The sequence below is a fragment of the Calidris pugnax genome, unplaced genomic scaffold, assembly GCF_001431845.1.
Source record: "Calidris pugnax isolate Ruff unplaced genomic scaffold, ASM143184v1 scaffold492, whole genome shotgun sequence".
Classification (NCBI taxonomy): Eukaryota; Metazoa; Chordata; class Aves; order Charadriiformes; family Scolopacidae; genus Calidris; species Calidris pugnax.
The window spans coordinates 657,254-674,867 of record NW_015091453.1 but is presented as its reverse complement, the minus strand read 5'-3'; the positions used below and the strand labels follow the sequence as shown (position 1 = coordinate 674,867).

The following is a 17,614-nucleotide window of genomic DNA, read 5'->3' as shown; positions in this document are numbered from 1 at the left end:
CTCCAGTATTCCCCCTTTCACTCCCAATTGTTTTCTGGTTTTGGTTTCTGTCCTCATATGAGAAGATCTGCTGCTTTGTCCTCCGGCGGGGGTCTGTTCCTAGCCACAGCATGCTCTCCTTGGTATGAACATCGTCTCCTGGGTAGCAGGAGAGGAGTTTGGGCAGGAAAAAGCTGAACATCCATAAAGGAGGACCCACAGTGGTACCTCTTGGTAGATGGGTCCAGGGCAATGAGGAGAGGTGTGCCAGGCAATGTTGCCACCAAAAATCAGAAGAGAGGAACCTCCTGGTTTTTCCACTCTGTAGCTTTCCCCTCCAACCCTTGAGCTACTGCCAAGAATTCGCACTTTAAGGGAGGAACTATGGAAAGGTGGGATTGAAAGTAATGTGTAGCTGGTGTACTGTGAGTTTGCTCCCATCTGCCTGCACTTACCGACACACACACACGTAGGTAGTTATGCATATGCACAGAAGTAAACTTATTTTTAGAAAGCTGTGGTATGTGCCCGAGGCATTTTGTTGTTCTTCCCAGTTGAGTTTATGGTTCAGTTGTCCATGTGGGTGTCTGTTGACAATACATTGAGAGCACAGCCCTCCTCAGAAGCCCGTCCCCTTCTGAAGTTGCTGAGGTAACTTTTTCCACTGTCTTCTTAAGATAACAAACAAAAAGAGACTGAGTTTGCTTTTTTTAATTGTTCCAGGGTGATCTACAAATGCTCTTGCGAGACTGTCTTTAACAAGAAGAAGCTGCTCCAAGAGCACTTCCAGCAGAACACCAACAAGTTGTTAGTGGGAGTGTTTAAGTGCCCGCAGTGCCAGCTGGTGTATATGCAGAAACAGCAGTTAATGCAGCACGTTAAGGTAGGTACCTCCCACCACTCACTGATACAAGCTCCTGTATTTTGAGTTCACAGAAAGTTTACCTCAACTGCGTGAGGAAATTGGTTGAAGAAGTGGAAGGTTCTTGAGCAATACTGTAGCAGAAAAGTAAACTACCATCATTTACAGTATTATCTGGAAAACATCAGTGGAGCATTTTGTGTTAGTTTGTAAAAATGCAAGCAGTTACTCTCATCTATATGTAATTTTACCTTACAACAAAGGCTTATTTTCAATGGGTAAATCTTTTTGATTTTTAACTGTTCTATATTAAACCCAAGGAAGTGATCAAACCAGGGCGGGAGCCTTATCTTTGATTGGGAGACAGGTAGAGGTATTCTCTGACCACAGTGTTATTCAATTTATATACTGAAAGCTGAATCTCCTTCTTTTGGGTGGAAAGCTTTGGCCCCTTGAGCTACTGGTTGGGGTTTATCGCCCCCTTTCCCGGCTGCTCTGTGTCCTGCAGAAACACCCCGGAGTGCAGAGGCTGAAGTCATTGCCCTGGAGGCACCAGCCTTTGGGAGGCAGGACCCCCACCTCGTGTGCGTCCACACTGACACCACTCAGGCTGCTCCAGAAGATGGTCTGAAATGGATAGTTGTGTGCAACCCCAAAACTTGGTGGAAATGATGGTCCAGAGAGTGCTTTGGCCCTGCCCTCCCTCAGTAACGGCTCCTATTGTGGTAAACACTGCAGTAATCTCACCATCATCCATTGCTCTTTCATCCCTATGAAAAGGCGGTTATTGTCCTGGTGGTGGTGGTGGTTTCTGGCGGGCTGCATGTGAAGACTTGCAGATCTGATTATCCCATGAACGTGTGAGAGCCGCATTTTTCTGTTGTCTTAGTCAGTATGTTTCTATGTACAGTGTCTAACAACACTGCCATGGAAAGCCTCTTGGAAGATTTCTTGACGGCATTCTGAAGAAAGATCTTGCAAAGTCTTATTTCCCTTTGATTAGGAAAAAAAAAAAGGTGACATAATTTTTTTAATCAGTGACTTTATTTTGTTTATACTTACACTTAAAAAGCAAGAAGAGTCGTTAGCTCACTCCTAACAGCAAAAGTCATTCAAAACTACTTCTTTGCTCTCTTCCCCCATGCCTTTAACTTGCAAATCTGGAAATGCTTTGCATGCAGTAATGAATTAAAATTTGAAGCCCTCCTGTGAAGTTGATGATTGCTAATCTTCCTGTATTATAGTTGGGAAAATAGAGTTGAGATGAAAGCTGGGGCCCTCAAAGAGGCATTCAACCCCGATGCTAAAAGCAGGGCCTGAGTTGAGGTACACAACTTGTGGCTTATTTGCAAATCCTACCCCCAGGACCTGCCTGCAGCATTTTGTGCCCCAGCACCCATGGCACAAACTCGTGTCTTTTAACCACGAGGCTGTATTTGACCATCAGCAGGTCTTCGAGATGGTCACTGAAGAAGGTTTTTTTTTTGGCTGTGGCAGGGCAGTAATGGCACTAACCCATCTCTTCTCCTATCAGATCCCACTCCTTCATGCAATACAGAGTTTATAGGAGGTGCTGCGTTATTTGTTTCTCCATGCAAAATACAGAAACCGTGTGCCTTCTCAGCTTTCCTGGCTCCCTGTTGTTAAAGCGTAAGAGTAGGGAGTTAGAAGGGCTGGTTCCTGTTATTGATTCTGTAGAGAAGTCACTTCATTTTTCTCTGCTCCTTTGTTTTTCCCCTCTGGTGATGTAATAACAGGAGGGATGGAGTGATGGGTACTAACGTATCTTTGCTCATAAAACATGCTTGAGGTTTCTGGATGGGGAGAAAGGTGAATGGTTTGTGTTACCCTGAATAGCGGGCAGTGCGGTGGAGCCGCTGTGGTTGCCCTGCTGTCACACCAGGAGCTGCTGCGGACCTCAGCTGGGTCAGGTGCAAAACACACGGGATGCTCCGAGGAGACCTTGAGTTTTGAAGTTTGTTTGGTGTCTCACCCACAGAAAGACTCCCAAAGGCCTGGGGCCTTTGTGTGTTGAAACTTTACTCATTATTAATTACTGTGCACAATTAAACCTCTAAATTATCCTTTTGTGTGGATGAACTGTTGTTGTTCCTAGGGGAGTTTCTTGAGGTTTCTTTGGTATGTTGCTATTTTATTTGCTTTTGCTTTCCCACAGCTCTTAGTTTCTGGATTATTTTGCTTATGCTCAATTTTCTTTGTTAAAATAACTTTTAGAGGGACTTTGAGTTTTGGCCTGTTGAACAACCGAAGAGCCTGGAGACGTATTCCTTATAAGGCTGGTTTCTGGCTTTGTGCTTGCTTTTATTTGTCAAGAGCAAAGGTTTGAACTGTGGAGATGTAAATAGCAGTAGAATTGTGGAACTGAGGAAAGTAGGGTTGGACAAAATGAGAGGTCGTCTCTTCTTGTCCCTTGAGCAAAGATGAAGCAGCTCTGGAGCCCCCAAAATAACAGCAAACATTTCATTCAGAGCTTACCAAAGCAGTGTGTTTTTAGAGCGTAGGCTCTTGAAATAATGACAATTGACATTTCTCTTCCATTACATCTTCCGTGTTTAACCAGAGTTCTCAGAGCTCATTCACAATGTTAAACAGGCAGCACCAAGGAGCTGCTGTTGTCATGCAGGAAACAGAAGCTTCATATTTCTTGGGAAGATCTCGTGCTGGGGAAAGTACTAGAGCTGACTTCAAGAGGAATTGGGAAGATATCCAGGAGGAAGACATCAACATACTCTTTTGCGGGGGCAAGAGCTTAAATTATTTATTTCAACAATAAATGTTATTTATTTAAAGATAAAGGTGTATAATATGAATGACATATAAATGTTACATGTGATTCCATTATTATCGTTATCCAGGGTGTTCATGGAGTCCCCCAAAATCCTGAGGAGCTCTCAAACTTCCGACAGAAGTCTGAGAAGGCATCAAGGAACCAGGTTCATACCCCACCAAAGGAGCTGTTGGTAGCCAACGGGACTTCCCACTCCCCTCTGCTGAGGAAGGACATGAGGGTGGAAGGACACCATCCTGAATCCAAGTCCAGACTGAGAAGAACTGGTTGGACTTGCAAGGAATGTTCACAGTGGATCCCTGATCGGGAAACCTATGTGTCCCACATGAAGAGAAATCATGGAAGGGTAAGGACACAGATGAAACACTTGAACTAGGTAACAAGGTATTTTTAGCAGAAGAGTCTGATAGTTGTTAGTATTTGGGGCCAAAGGAAGCCAAGAATCTGTTTGCCAGCTCACTAAGGAGTAAGCTCAGGGCCAGAACAAAAGAAATGATACAGCTTGTTGTAAGCAGTTTCTGTCCTTGATCGTATACAACCTGCGTACCTCATCCTCTTTGCTGTTCCTTCTGCCACTGCATCTAATGTCAGGCTTCCTCTTCGGCTCCTCTGGGTAAGTGAATGGAAAGCCGTGTCTTCTCCAGTTGCTGGTTCAACACTCTGATCTAAACTGCCTACACTCAAAGTCACAGAAGGACATACAGTTCTTCTGCATGATGTATTGTTTGGTAGATATCACTACATCTGGCTGGGAAAGAGGAACAGACTCAGGCAGTGCACAGAGCTACCGTTATAAGAACGGTAAATCTCAGTTCTGTTGGTCTCATCCAGCTCAAGCCTTGCGTTGCCTTGACCTACTTCTGTCAAGCTAATCCTTGCTCGCTGGCAGAACATAGGCCAAGATGTTGTGTCCGTGGCATCAGGACTTCTTGTCTGATATACTGAGCCACCCTTCCCGAGTCCCATGGTCAGACGCTGTGGGAATCTGGATCATCTTTGATTCCTTCTGACTTGACTTGGGGAGTGCTGGATTGTCCCTCTTGATAAGTATCAAGAGAAGAAGATGGGGGCAGGGTGAGAATGCTTGATTTTCCCATTTGAATTCTATAGAAGTAGGAATTTTGCCAGATACTGAAGCTCAATACATATATATTCATTAAACAAGTCTAAGAAGATTTTAAATGGAATGCATGCAGGTTATACAAAGGACTGTAGGAAAAGGAGGAGGCTAGTTACAGGGCAGAGTTGTGTCGTGCGATGGGGATATTGTAAATGAATAACAAACAGGACTATGTGATGCTCTTTAACATCTTGCCCTTTTATTATGCTGAATTGTGAGGAGAGAGAAGGGTAAGTAGACTTGTACTACACACTGGGGTCTTGCCACCATCTGGGGCAGATGGGAACTTACACTCAGTTGATTCTGCAGAGGGTCCTGTAGTGAAATGATCCCACAGGAGAAGCAGGTAATGCAATTCCTATTAAAAAAAAATAAAAATCAAGCATGTGCTTTAACTAGTCCTGGTTTTTACTAGACCAGTGCTGGTCTTATAAAACTGTTGGGCGGAGTATAAGTGGGACCCCAAAATCTCAGTCATCTTGATCAGTGGAAGAGGGATTTTTGCCCCTGAGAGGCAAGGCCCAGATGAAAAGCATGGGAATGTTAGAATCCAGTCAGTGCCTTCCATCACCCTGTTATTAAAAGATATTTCTGTTCTTCTGCTAGTCTATGAAGAGATATCCCTGTCGACAGTGTGAACGCTCATTTAATGCCTCCAACAGTCTGCGTAGACACATCCGCAATAATCACGACACAGCAAAGAAAGTTTATACGTGCTGGTACGTACTGAACACCACTTTTCAAATTTGTTTTCAACAACAGGCTAATCCTTCAAGTTTGGAAGTCCTTTGTAATAGATCATGTCTACTCCAGGCTCTCAGCTACTGAGAGTGAGAAGAAGAATACGGTAAACATGAGAGAATTGGTGTCTAAAATAAGTCCTTGCTTTTGACTGCACAATGCCCTTTGGAAACTTAGGGTAAGGGTTGATTTGAGATCTGCAGGTGCAAAATGAGAATTATATTGTGCACCCTTGTGGATGATGTAGTCTTGCATCACTCTTGTGCCTTCCTGAAAACACGGTACAAAAGGTGTGTGAAATCCCAATGAACCAGGGCAGGAGGTCTCTCCCCTGCTTCACCCAGGCAGAACTGACTGCACAGGCTGCAGGGCAATGGGGGATTGTGCCTGCTGAATTTGCTTGGGAAGATACACCTTAAAGTTGGAAAATGGATTTGGACACTTCAGACAAGCTATGTAAATCAGCACTGAATGAAAATCATTGCTGGTGATCATACTTTAATTGTCAATGCAGCCTCAGCTCAGGACAAAGCCCAACGCTTACAAAACTGCCTCTACAACTGCTGTGTTCTCATCTACTGTTGCTGAATAAGTCATACACTGAGCAACTGTGCAGAGTTGCTTTGTCTCAATCTGAGACATCTTTCTGAAGAGAATTACAGCACATCTGTGTTGGAAGGGAAGTTGGCGGTGTTATAGGTTGGGGGATTTTTTTTTGTTTAACTAAAATTTTGGTTTTATGCAAGTGCTTCTGAAGAGCATGCTGTCACTTTACTGCACTTAAGTTACTAAAAGCCTGTCTTGAAGAGTACATCCCTCGTGTACTTTATTTCTTTGGACTGCCTAGTGAGCCACAATAACTTTTAATAAGTGGATAAAGTATTGGCATCACCACTGGGGCCCAATAGGAATACATTCCTGATGCATTTTTCAGCCAGGACTTCTAAACTTTCCATTTCTTGTAACTGGGCTCTGGCTTGGAACTTCTGGAGAAGATGAAATGTTGATTCCCAGTATGTTTCATTGTGCTTTAAGTTTGTGGGTGATGGTCTTTGGAGTTCCGTGTGCCTGATTTGTATGACTCTCTCCTCTCTGGGATCAGTTGTTTTCAAAGTGGGGTGTATCAGAATCGAAGTGAACATAAGTAGTAACTGGGAAGAAGGATTTGTACAGAAATAACCAACAACCTGGGATGTGCCAGCCCACTGTGTGCATTATCTTGTACAGGCCCTGGAATCGAGTTTTTCTGTTACTTTTCAGAATGACACAGGGTTGTGGATCCACAACTTCACCCAAGGGCCCAAGGTCATGCTGTATTCACAGTACAGAAGACCCAGCTACAAATTCAAGTGCATTGTGGTTGTGTTTAATTCTCAAGCTTGTAGTTGCGCCTTCTCAAAATCTGTTGATGAAGTCTTAATTGGACATTGGTTGTCTCTCTTTAATCATTGTAGTGGCAGACTTACTGAAAACACAGCACTCTTCAAATGAAACTTCTTCCTTGAAATACTTGTCCCAGCATCTCCAACAGCTGCTTAGTTTGAATCCAAGGTTTCCTGTCCCATCTCCCCCTTGATCCCTTTCAGTTTGTCCAGACCGCTGTTCTAAAAATCCCCTCTGTGATTGCCACTTGCAAATCCTTCCCTCTCTTTGAATTCCTCCTCGGCTCCTTTCCGCGCTCTGCAAGGCATCTGTCTCTGTTGCTCCTTTTCTTTTCCCTCGGGTGCTGGTTTCTGTTTCCCTTCTTCCCACCAGGCAGTTTGTATCAGTCTCTCCTGTTTTCCCTTCAGGGGCCTTAACTTTGTGTAACCCTCTATTCCTGGATTGCCACGTGAAGCACGAGTAAAATTTGTCATTGATCCAATAATTGACTATTTTTGTGACTCCAGCATGCTGGTTTGTAGGTGACCTCCCTCTGGCTTCTAACATTTCAAGCTGTAGTTTCCCCTTCTCCCCCTTCCCTGTTTATGTCTCTTGCCTTCTGTGAAATTCATAGGGAGAAACCGGTAACGGGGGACTTGTTTGAATGCCCTCCTCCCACTGGAATAATTCAGGTTAGGAAGGCATCTTTCTCCACTCACATGAAAAAAAAAAATCTAAATTAGGACAAATTGCAAACTATTCTGATGTTTTGTGTATTTTCTTTCATAATTCACTTGGTTATTGTTATGGAGACTTGCTCTTATTTTCCAAGTCTTAAGTACAAACTGTCTGGAACACTTGATTTTCAACATGTTTATTTTTGATAAATACCACTTAATAATCTCTCATCTTTCCTCCATGAAGGAGAAAAAATCCATCATTATTAAATATTGATTTATCATCTAAGCAGTTCTTGTTAAAAACCAGAAGTATTCAATGAGCATGTCTGCATTTTCACATCATTACTGACGGTTGTTTAATTTCCGTCTAGTTAGTGGAAGATCAATAGGAATCTTCTTCTCTCCTTTTAAAAGATGGCTTTGTTGCCCAGAGACGTTTCATCTCCTCTCTGTTGTTTTTCATCTCCTGCTGCCCACATTTCAGCTGCAATTTGTGCATTTCAGAGAAGTCGGGTGTTTCTTGCCTCGTTGCTGGGGTTGATGCCTAGTTGATGGACCTTCCTCATGTCATGCTGACAGGCAGCAGAAGAGAACAAAGTCAATCTTGGGTTTCCCAATTGCTAGGGAGACCTTTCTGTACTTCACCATGCTGCAGGTTGATGCGTCTGTAAGTCCTGGCACTTATTTCCAGTAGACCTTGGTCATCCGGGAGCAACAGTTAACAGATGGCACATCCCCTTCAAGCTCTTCTGGCAGCTCTTCTGTCCTACCAAGTTTTAACATGAATAGTAGTGTATAAATGATGTGGTCATGAGTGCTTCTGCCCAGGTTATTGTTATCTAAGTTGGAAGTTCAGCAGTTTTGTAAAAATTTTAAGTCTGTTATGATCTTGTCTTATTAGTGCAAGAGGAAATGGCCTCAAGTTGCATCAGGGGACGTTTAGGATGGATATTAAGAAAAAGTTCTTCAACAAAAGGGTCATTGAGTCTTGGAAGAGGCTGCCCAGGGCAGTGGTGGAGTCACCATCCCTGGAGGTATTTAAAAGCCAGGCAGACGTGGTGCTGAGGGACACAGGTTAGTGATGGTTTTCTCAGTGTGAGGTTGATGGTTGGACTTGATGGTCTTAAAGGTCCCTTCCAACTTAGACAATTCTATGATCCTGTGATACACGTGGTCTCATGGGTGGGATGCTGAGTGCTTGGGAGTGCTGGGTGCAGAACCTGGTTGTGCTGCAGGTCTCCTGGGTGTTAGTGAGCCATGAACAGGGCCCTCTGTGCGGAGGTCTCTCATCTGAGAGTCATTTTCTCCCATGCCTTTTCCATCTCGGTTATTTATCCTTGCTTGTGTAGCATGTCTCACAGTGGGCCTGATCTCCACTAGGCCCCGTATTTATTTAGTATGGTACTGTAAATAAGACCTGCCCTACTTCCATTCTCATTCACACTTCCTGTGGTAAACCTAAACTGTTCTAGATTTCTCTCAGGGATAGTGCTTTATTAGTAAAATGATGATTTGCTGCATATTTTGGTACTCTAATAGTACATTACTCACCAGCGTCTGTCTCCAATGATACCCATTGGTTTGGCACATAACAAAAACAAAGAGCTGTTTGGGTGGGCATTTCTTCTAATACATTTTCTTCCTTTTTATATTTCCCAGGTACTGCACAGATGAAAATCAGACATTTCCTCAGCCGTTCATGCTGGAGAATCACATCAGTCTCATGCATGGCATCAAAAACCCAGACTTATCCCAGATGGCCAAAGCAAAAGCTCCAGAGAGAGACACAGCAGAAGTAACTGACGTATTTTCATTGGAAAATAAATGTACCTGGGGAATAGCTGTTCACTTGGGGTGTTATGTCGAGCTGCAGCTTTGTGGCAGTCGAGCCATGTCATCCATACGGCAGATTTCCTTCCCCTCCTCTCAATTCCATCCAGTTTGCACCTCTCTGGCAGTGTTGGCATCAGAACTGAAAGCCCAGCTGAGCTGCAGCAGCACCAGGGCAACTTATCTTGCATTTCTCAAGATACTCTTGCACATGTGGCCCTGTGTTTTCCTGGCCTTTTTTCAGTCTACTTTGTAACCAGGTGTCATTTAGGTTTGTTATCACCCCTGCTTTCCCCTGCTGCTCTGTTCGTGAGCCCGGGACATTTTTTTCTTTCTCCCTTGTTTTTTTCTGCTAGTTACAAAAGATTTCTTTTCTGTTTTAAAATATTTATTAGATCCATTACCTAGGAGAACTCCATTGCTCCTAAGTAGGATTGTGTAATTTTTTTCAGCAGATGCAACCATTCAACTAATTTTATTTTGGGTTGGAGTGGAGAGTTGGCTTGACTGAGCTTCTTTGCTCCATTTACTTTAAAAATAGACATATGTTTTCCACCTCACTGCAATTTATCATTCGTCTGTACCCTGGCATTGAGGAATCACAGCCAAGACTGACTCCCCTCTGTATTTATGCCTTAAGGAAACCTGGGACAACTCAAGAATTCCCTTCCCTGAGCGGGTGGCTGCTTCCCCTGCACAGAGCCCACCTGGCTGAATAGGGGGAGGCGGTGGCTTCACGTGGCTCCAGCTGGGTCTGCAAAGACAAGCCCATGAGCTGTGTCCTAACCGCAGACCGCTCAGTGCTGCTGGATAAGGAGAAAACAATCCCATGAAGGGAGGAGAAGCATGCTGTGGGATTATAACAGAGGGGAAGAGTTAATGAGAGATGCATGAAGAGAAGGCTTGAGTGGAGGGGAAAAACATTCAGAGTTAAATCTGAGAAGTCTTGTCTAGGAAAATGACCCATGTGCCCCAGCTGTCCCTGCTCTGTGGACTCCTTCCCACAGCAAGTTCCTATTCTCTTTCCCTGGCAAGTCACTGCCCAGCCAACCCCTCCCGGGTCTCCCACCTCACGTCACTGGAGGGCTGTTGAGATCCCGCGTGTTGGGCCGAGGTGTTTGGTACCAGTAGGAGAGGCAGTGCAGCAGGAGTCCCTGGGCATGGCCTCAGCTTGTATCGGAATACCCATGTTGATTCACCCTCAGGCGCCTTCAGATACGCGTGTGGAATTGAGCATTTATTCTCCCATGGGCTCAAACAATAAAGTAACTTTTTAATCTTGCTTTTTTTTAAAGGAAAAATCTCCAAAGAGGATGGCAATGGATAAGCTGGGTCAGGCAGAGACCGCTGTGGGTTCGGAGGCACCGCCAGCCAAAAAACTGAAAGCGCACTGGAAATGCGCTAAGTGTGGCTTCGCGACAGACGTCAGTGTGGAGTTTCAGGAACACATACCTCAGCACAAGACAGACAGCTCCACCTACCAATGCTTGTTCTGCGGCTTGTGCTACACCTCGCACATCTCTCTGAACAGACACCTCTTCATTGTTCATAAAGTAAAAGATGAGGAGGAGGAGGAAGAGGAAGAGGAGGAGGAAGAGGAGGAGGAGAAAGATGAAAGACAGAAGTTGCAAAGGGAGATGAGCGAGAACGGACACGAGGGGTATAACGGCGAGATGAACACTACGGCGGAAGAAGAAAACCTGCAATGCAAAGAGTGCAAAAGTGACTCAGCTCTTTGTGAACACAGTCAGACGTGTGGCGTGGAGGGTCCTAATGGCACCTCACAGAACAATCATTCAAAGTCTCTTAAGACTTAAAAACAAAACACCCCTTTTGGTTGGTTGGGGTTCTTTTGTTGGGAGGTTTTTACTCAAAATACGGGGTGGGGACGGGGCGAATCTTTGAAATATTCTGTTGATTTCTTGGGATGGACATTGCTTTTCCGTTCTATTTGTAAGGGAAATTTAAAAAAAAAAAAAAAGAAAACCCCCTGCCATTGCATCCTAAGCACTAACTCTCTGCCAGCCCAGAGAGGTAAAAAGGGAAAGCAGGGCGAGAATCCTTGCTGGAGCCTGTCCAACTCCTGAGGATCAAGGAGCACTTTCTGCAGCTGCAGCTTCTGTCAGATGAGCTGTCCTCCTTCGAGCGTGCACTGCCTCAGCCTCTGCCTGCAGCCCCGGCCTTGCTTTCCCTGTCTTCTTTTGTTTCTCCTATTTATGGCTTCTTTTTTTCTCTTCCCATCCTGCCTTTTGTTTTACTCATTTTAACTCATAATAGTGTCTCAGCAAATCGTGCTTGTCAGGACCGTGCTGGCCAATCTGGGATCTTCTGCGTTACACAGGACAGGTTCAAGCTGTAAGTTGTGCCCATTTTTCTTTAATTGCCCAAATAACAACCACCTTATTTTTCCAAAAGGCAACTTAACGAAATGTCTTGGACCTGAATCATCCCGAAAGAGAATTTTGTAGCCACTGCCGTCTCGGGTGAGTGCAGCTCAAGGCCACGTGTCACATTAAGGAGGGCCCAGTGCCCCTCGGGGAGCCGGTGGCAGCCCGTCGGTGGAGCTGCGCTGCTGGGTGCTGTCCCGGGGTGGGTGCAGCCGGGCCCGGTGCTCGGTGGCTCATCCCGGCGGGGAGTTCAGGCAGAGCCGAGCTGGCACCGCTCCCAGATGGGGAACTGTCCCGGCGCTGCCGACGGGCACCTGGTGCCGAGTGGCCGTGGTGATGGCAGCGGTGGCACCGCCGTCCCTCCTCCTCCTCCTCCTCCCGCCGGCACGCGGGAGACGCTTCTTTCCGTGTAGTCATATTGACTCCCTCCTCCCTCACGCCCTCCCCGGCACACACGCGCTTCGTGTAATATAAATACCTTCTATACCATTATTATTTTTTTTTATTATGTTAAGCCAGAATCCTGCTGGTTATTGTTTACTATGACGATGTTTAAATAATTTAAGAACTATTTATCTTATTGCATTTGGATCGCTCACCTTCTCGTCTCGACGTGTTTTGATACGACCAGTTTGGACTCTTTGTATTTTTGATACGGTGTTCGTTAGCCTAGGGCTGTGTGACCGGTAGCCTACGTAGAGTTAAGGGTAGCAGGGGACACTCCCGAGCCATCACCCGTCTATTTAACCCGCAAGCGGCGTCCGTGCCTTGCTATGATGTTTACTTCAAAGTATTGCAAATAAACGCATCCACGGGTGCCTGCCTGGGCGTCGTTCCTCCCTCGGGCCGCCATGGCCGCCGCCGCCTCACCGGAAGGGGCGGGGCCGCCGCCGCGGCGGCCGGAAGTGGGGCCGGAAGCGGAAGCGGGGCCGGGCGGGCGGTGGTGCCGCCGCCGTCGGTGCCGGCGATGCTGTCGCTGGATTTTCTGGACGATGTGCGGCGGATGAACAAGCGGCAGGTGCCGGAGCGGGGCGGGGGGAGGTCGGGGCGGGACCGAGGTGCGTGTTGGGCGGGCTGGGTCTGCCCTGCGCGGCCCGCGGTCGGCGGGGCCTGACTGACCGTGTCGTGTCCCCCCCCTCCTTCCCCAGCTGTACTACCAGGTGCTGAACTTCGGCATGATCGTCTCGTCCGCCCTCATGATCTGGAAGGGGCTGATGGTGGTGACGGGCAGCGAGAGCCCCATCGTGGTGGTGCTGAGGTAAATCTCGCCCGGGGAAGGGCGGGGGGTAGAACCCCGCGGGGCCTGGGGATCCGGCCGGGCGCCGCCATGGCGGAGCTGGGGCCGCCCGGGCCCGCCGGAGGAGGGGGATGGGGCAGTGGGAGGCTCCCCAAGAATTCCTGCTCTCCTGGAACGGGAGGAACGGGGAGGGAAAAGGAAGGAGGTAAACCAGGCCGGCAGCCCAACGTTAAAATGGAATGGGATTAATTTAGATTAGACATTAAGAATAAATTCTGTGCTGTGAGGGTGGTGAGAGCCTGGCCCAGGTTGCCCCGAGAAGCTGTGGCTGCCCCATCCCTGGAGGGGTTCAAGGGCAGGTTGGAGGGGGCTTGGAGCAACCTGGTGTGGTGGGAGGTGTCCCTGCCCAGGGATCTCTAAGGTCCCTTCCAACCCAAACCATTCTGTGATTCTATGAGAAACATCATTTGCTTTTACTCCTCTGTCAGCCTGTATATTGGAGAGGTGGTCCTGAGGAAAGACTTCAAAGAAATATGGCCAGAGCACAACCCGGGCATTTCTGGATCGTACCAAACCTCCTGGAGAAATACTCAGTGGTGCTGGTGAAAGAGACTTGAAAAAGGAAGGCCTTGAAGTAGGGGGTGATGGCCCCGTTGCTCAGGCAGGTCATACCTGCTTAAAAACAATGTTTGTGGCAGAGCTCCTCTTCCCACCCAGGCAAATGGCACTTCCCAAGTGAAAGTGGGACGTGGCAGTGCACTGGCACCTCCTGCCCTGCCTGCCCCCATGTCTTGTGGCTGCTACATGAACAGTGCTGAGTGTTGGTTAGTGAAAAGGAAGTGGAAATCTTTGAGACACCAGCAAATAAACTTGTATAGCGAAAAGGAGTTGCTGGGGTTTTTTTAAACAGGAACTGGCTTGCTGAAATGCTCAGCAAGTGTTATTGTGTGTATGTTGCATCCTTAGAAGTATCCGCTAACTTCTCTTTTGTAGCTGCTTGGGTTTTTTCCTGGCATTCTAGTGGGATGTAACATGGCCAGGAGAAGGAGCGCTGTAGCCGTACCCTTTTATAAGCATGGCTGACAGTAAGGGTATCAGTCTGTAACCGGATGTGGTTTAGATGTTGCCTTTTGCCCGCGCAGAAGGGCTGTGAGTAGGCGTTACCAGTGTCACTCCCACCCTCCCAGTGCCTGGGACAAATTCCCTAATTCCTGTGGCTGAAGTTCCTGGGCAGCGATGGGATGCTGGTGCTGTCAGACACCACGTAGCTGTTGCACGGGGCCTGTTCTGTGCCCGCGTTGGCCTTTCCCTGTGTTTCTACGTCAGTGTTAATTACCATGTGCCATTTAACAGAACTCCCACAAAATAAAACCGAGTGGCGTTCCTGTTCCCTCCTGACGGGTCTGTGAAGTCCAGCAGAGATGTTTCACGCTGTTCCCCTCCCTAAGACAGGGGCCATCAGGTCATGTCTTTTCCTTGCCACTGTGATCTTCTATTCTGAATAGCAGCTTCTGAGCTGTCTTGAGATAACACACAAATATATGTGATACTTAAAGTTCATCGTTTTATTTTGCTCTGCATTATTTATTTGGAATTAAGAAGGTTAAGTATTTTGTAACAATTGCCATTTACAAGACAGGAGAAAAATAACTTGAATAGCGGTGCCTGAAATGAGATCGTTAAGCAAAGCGATGAATCACAATAACAGATTTTCAGCATGCCCGTCTGTCTGTTCCAGATGGGAACACAAGAGCCTGTGCTTTCAGAGCTCTGTTCGGGAGGATGATCTATCTACCTGCAAAAAATAAAAACCAATACCATAAAGCTTCCTAACACTGCAACACTGCCAGTGGAGCCCTACCAATGGAGAGCTCGGAAGTCAAGAAGATCCTTGCTTGTCATGAGCTGTGTTGTTATTAAGAAAGCAGACATCTTTTGCCCTTCCCTGTGCTTTTAACACTCTCTTTTTAACACTGCTCTTTTCCCAACAAATCTGAAGTGCTGGTTGTGTGGTGACTGAATGCAGTAGAGGTTAGACACATGCCTGGTTTCCACATGGATTTTTTTAAGAGCTTTTCATTTAACTTATTGTGAGATTTTTCTTAGAGGAATCAAAACTCTGAAACCTGCTTGCAAGTGTTTAAATAGTGTTCGATTGCTCCTCTTCTCTTTTTCAGTGGAAGCATGGAGCCTGCCTTTCACAGAGGAGATCTCCTGTTCCTCACGAACCGAATTGAAGATCCAATCAGAGTGGGAGAAATCGTGGTCTTTAGGATAGAAGGAAGGGAAATTCCTATAGTTCATCGTGTCGTGAAAATTCATGAGAAGTATGTTGAGAATTTGGGGATTGTACTGCAGATGTTAAGCTAAATTGTACTTTTCCTCATCTCCTTGGGTAAATGAGTGGGTGGGACATCAGTAACAGATCCAGGTGCTGTAGGAAGAGGTAACATAGAAGTTTCAGACAGATGAAATCTGCCCTTTTTGATTTTCTGGTAAAGATCATCCAGCAGAATTCACGAGCTGGGGAGTCTGTGCTGGTGTTCCCTGTGTCACTTAATGCCTCCTGTGCCATCGTTTCCATCCCAAGCTGCTACATGATGTCGCTGTGTTGTCTCCTGTAGGTATGGCTGGGTTTGCGTGTGTGAAGTGACTCTTATTTGTAGAGCTAGAACTTAGGGAAGAAGGGTATTTGTGTGTAGTGTGTATTATTTTAAAGCTTGTCTTTATGCTCCTGGTTCCTGCTGTCATGCAGAGGTGGGTCTTTTCTCTCTGTAGGAGTGTTGCACCGTTATACTCACAGTCTCTGTGTGCACTGTGCTCTCTGTGTACTGCTCATTCTGGACACCTTTAGCAGGCTGCATGTCTGAGGGAATGAAGCCCAGTCATGCTCTGGTGTGATTGCTGAACAGGGTTTAGCTTTCCAGCAAGGCTTCCTCCGCAGCTGTGAGCTCTCCTGTTTTGCTTATTGGGGAAGGTGTAAGTGTGACTGCTCCAGGCCAGTCTGTGGGGGTACGAGCCAGCCCCATCAGGCATTTGAGTGAAAACTAAATCTTCAACTGAATCCCTGGACCTCCACGCCAGTGCTGAGAGGGCAACAGCTGGCTGGGGTCCCAGCATCTGCTTCTGCTGAGTAAATGCCCGTTTGATATGAAACAACTGGCGCTGGACCCACACTCAGAGATCCATTCCTAGGCTAAGGGAATCACCTGAGTCGCATGTAAAGGTGGCATCTGAGGATTGCTCTGGTCAAGTGAGGTGGATGGGACAGAGATGGCCCCTTCCTCCAAGCACTCATAGCAGACACAGCTGTTGGGATGTCCAGACCGTTTGTCTGGCCCAACGTCAAGGCTTTGTGCACATCAATAGTCCAGCTGAAATCCTGGCTCCAAGACAGTGGCACCTGTCCCAGCAGACAGAGCGGATTTGTTTGCTGTTCCGATTTGTTCTATATCAAAAACATTGAACCATGTCAGTTTTCAAAGTACCATTCTTTGATGCCACTAATTTAAAAATTAGCTTAGTATACTTGGTAATTTGCTATGTAACGTTGCCCATGCACTTTTTCTGATGTCTTGGGAACTCTTTTAAGTGAAATGTTACTTTCCTTCTCCCACGTTGCATGCGGCTCAGCTGGGCTCTGGTGCTGCTGCTTGGGCTGATGATTGAAGAGGCAAGAAAGCTCAGCCAGTGTATGGGAAGGAGAAGCAGAAATGTGCATTCTGTGTGGTGGTTCATCTCCAGATATCCCCCACCTTTCTTTTTTCAGCCTGGCTCTATCTCGGCACTTTTTTTAAAAAAAATGTAGCAGAACCATAGTGCCAGTCCTAGGTTCTGTGAAGTAAAGCCATTCTCCAGTATTTTAGGTTTCATTTCAGTAAAACAGCCAGACACAAATCTGATCTTTATATTGGGAAAGATAAAACTGAAAAATACGTACTGTGACCTGAAGCTGGGCGCTGAAGGCAGGACTCAGATACCAGTTGTTTTTCTCACTAGTTGAAGAATATTTTTCTGGTGCCTGTTTGGAATCCGAGAGTGTTCTGTTCTCTGAATGGCCAGAGTTTCCTGTTTCTTCCTGTAGTTATGGACTGAATGAAAACTGTGAAAAGTCTCTGTGAAAGCTGGGACAGAAGTGTCAAAATGAAGGAAAACAGAAACCCTGTTCTCCATGATTGTGGCAGCTCAGGCTCCAGCTCACATGAGTACTGTTTCAGTGAGGGAATGATTTTTTACTTGCTACCCTTTTCTTCTTTGTTGAGAGCAGAATTGAGTTCATTCTTTACCACTAAACACAGAATCTATGGTCAAAATTTACTTAGTGCTTTTGGTGCAGGGCAGCCAGACCAGATTTCACTCGCCTCTGAGACAGCAGAGCCACTGTGCTGGGGACTTATCCTGCTGGTCTGTGACAGAGCATTGAATTGGCTCAATAAGATGCTGCCCTCCTTCACCATCAGTCTTCAGAGCTGAAACTACATTATCTGCACCTTTGGGTATTTTCGTGGTTTTTCCAGACAATCTGTAAACTCCTGGAGTGCTTGCTGTTCCCACACTCTGAGCCAAATGTGCTTTGAAGAAAGATCTGTTCTTCCCCCCCCCCCCCC

General features: G+C 46.4%; 2 protein-coding genes across 3 annotated transcripts in view; both read left to right on the top strand.

The window, feature by feature from the left end:
• Window positions 1–12,587, top strand: part of ZNF592 (zinc finger protein 592) — a 42,825-nt gene extending 30,238 nt beyond the window's left edge. The window contains exons 6-10 of the mRNA XM_014961596.1: window positions 703–862; window positions 3,718–3,996; window positions 5,377–5,489; window positions 9,213–9,348; window positions 10,679–12,587. Of these exons, the coding sequence (XP_014817082.1) occupies window positions 703–862; window positions 3,718–3,996; window positions 5,377–5,489; window positions 9,213–9,348; window positions 10,679–11,200 (1,210 nt within the window). The 3' untranslated portion in view covers window positions 11,201–12,587. The remainder of the gene's footprint in view (window positions 1–702; window positions 863–3,717; window positions 3,997–5,376; window positions 5,490–9,212; window positions 9,349–10,678) is intronic.
• A 63-nt stretch (window positions 12,588–12,650) lies between these two features.
• The window catches only part of SEC11A (SEC11 homolog A, signal peptidase complex subunit), an 8,095-nt gene continuing 3,131 nt past the window's right edge, over window positions 12,651–17,614 (top strand). The window contains exons 1-3 of one of the 2 annotated variants that reach the window (XM_014961597.1): window positions 12,652–12,788; window positions 12,919–13,028; window positions 15,185–15,334. In XM_014961597.1, coding sequence (XP_014817083.1) covers window positions 12,738–12,788; window positions 12,919–13,028; window positions 15,185–15,334 — 311 coding nt within the window. In that variant the 5' untranslated portion in view covers window positions 12,652–12,737. Of the gene's footprint in view, window positions 12,789–12,918; window positions 13,029–15,184; window positions 15,335–17,614 lie in introns of both variants that reach the window. The other variant, XM_014961598.1, reaches the window with a different exon arrangement.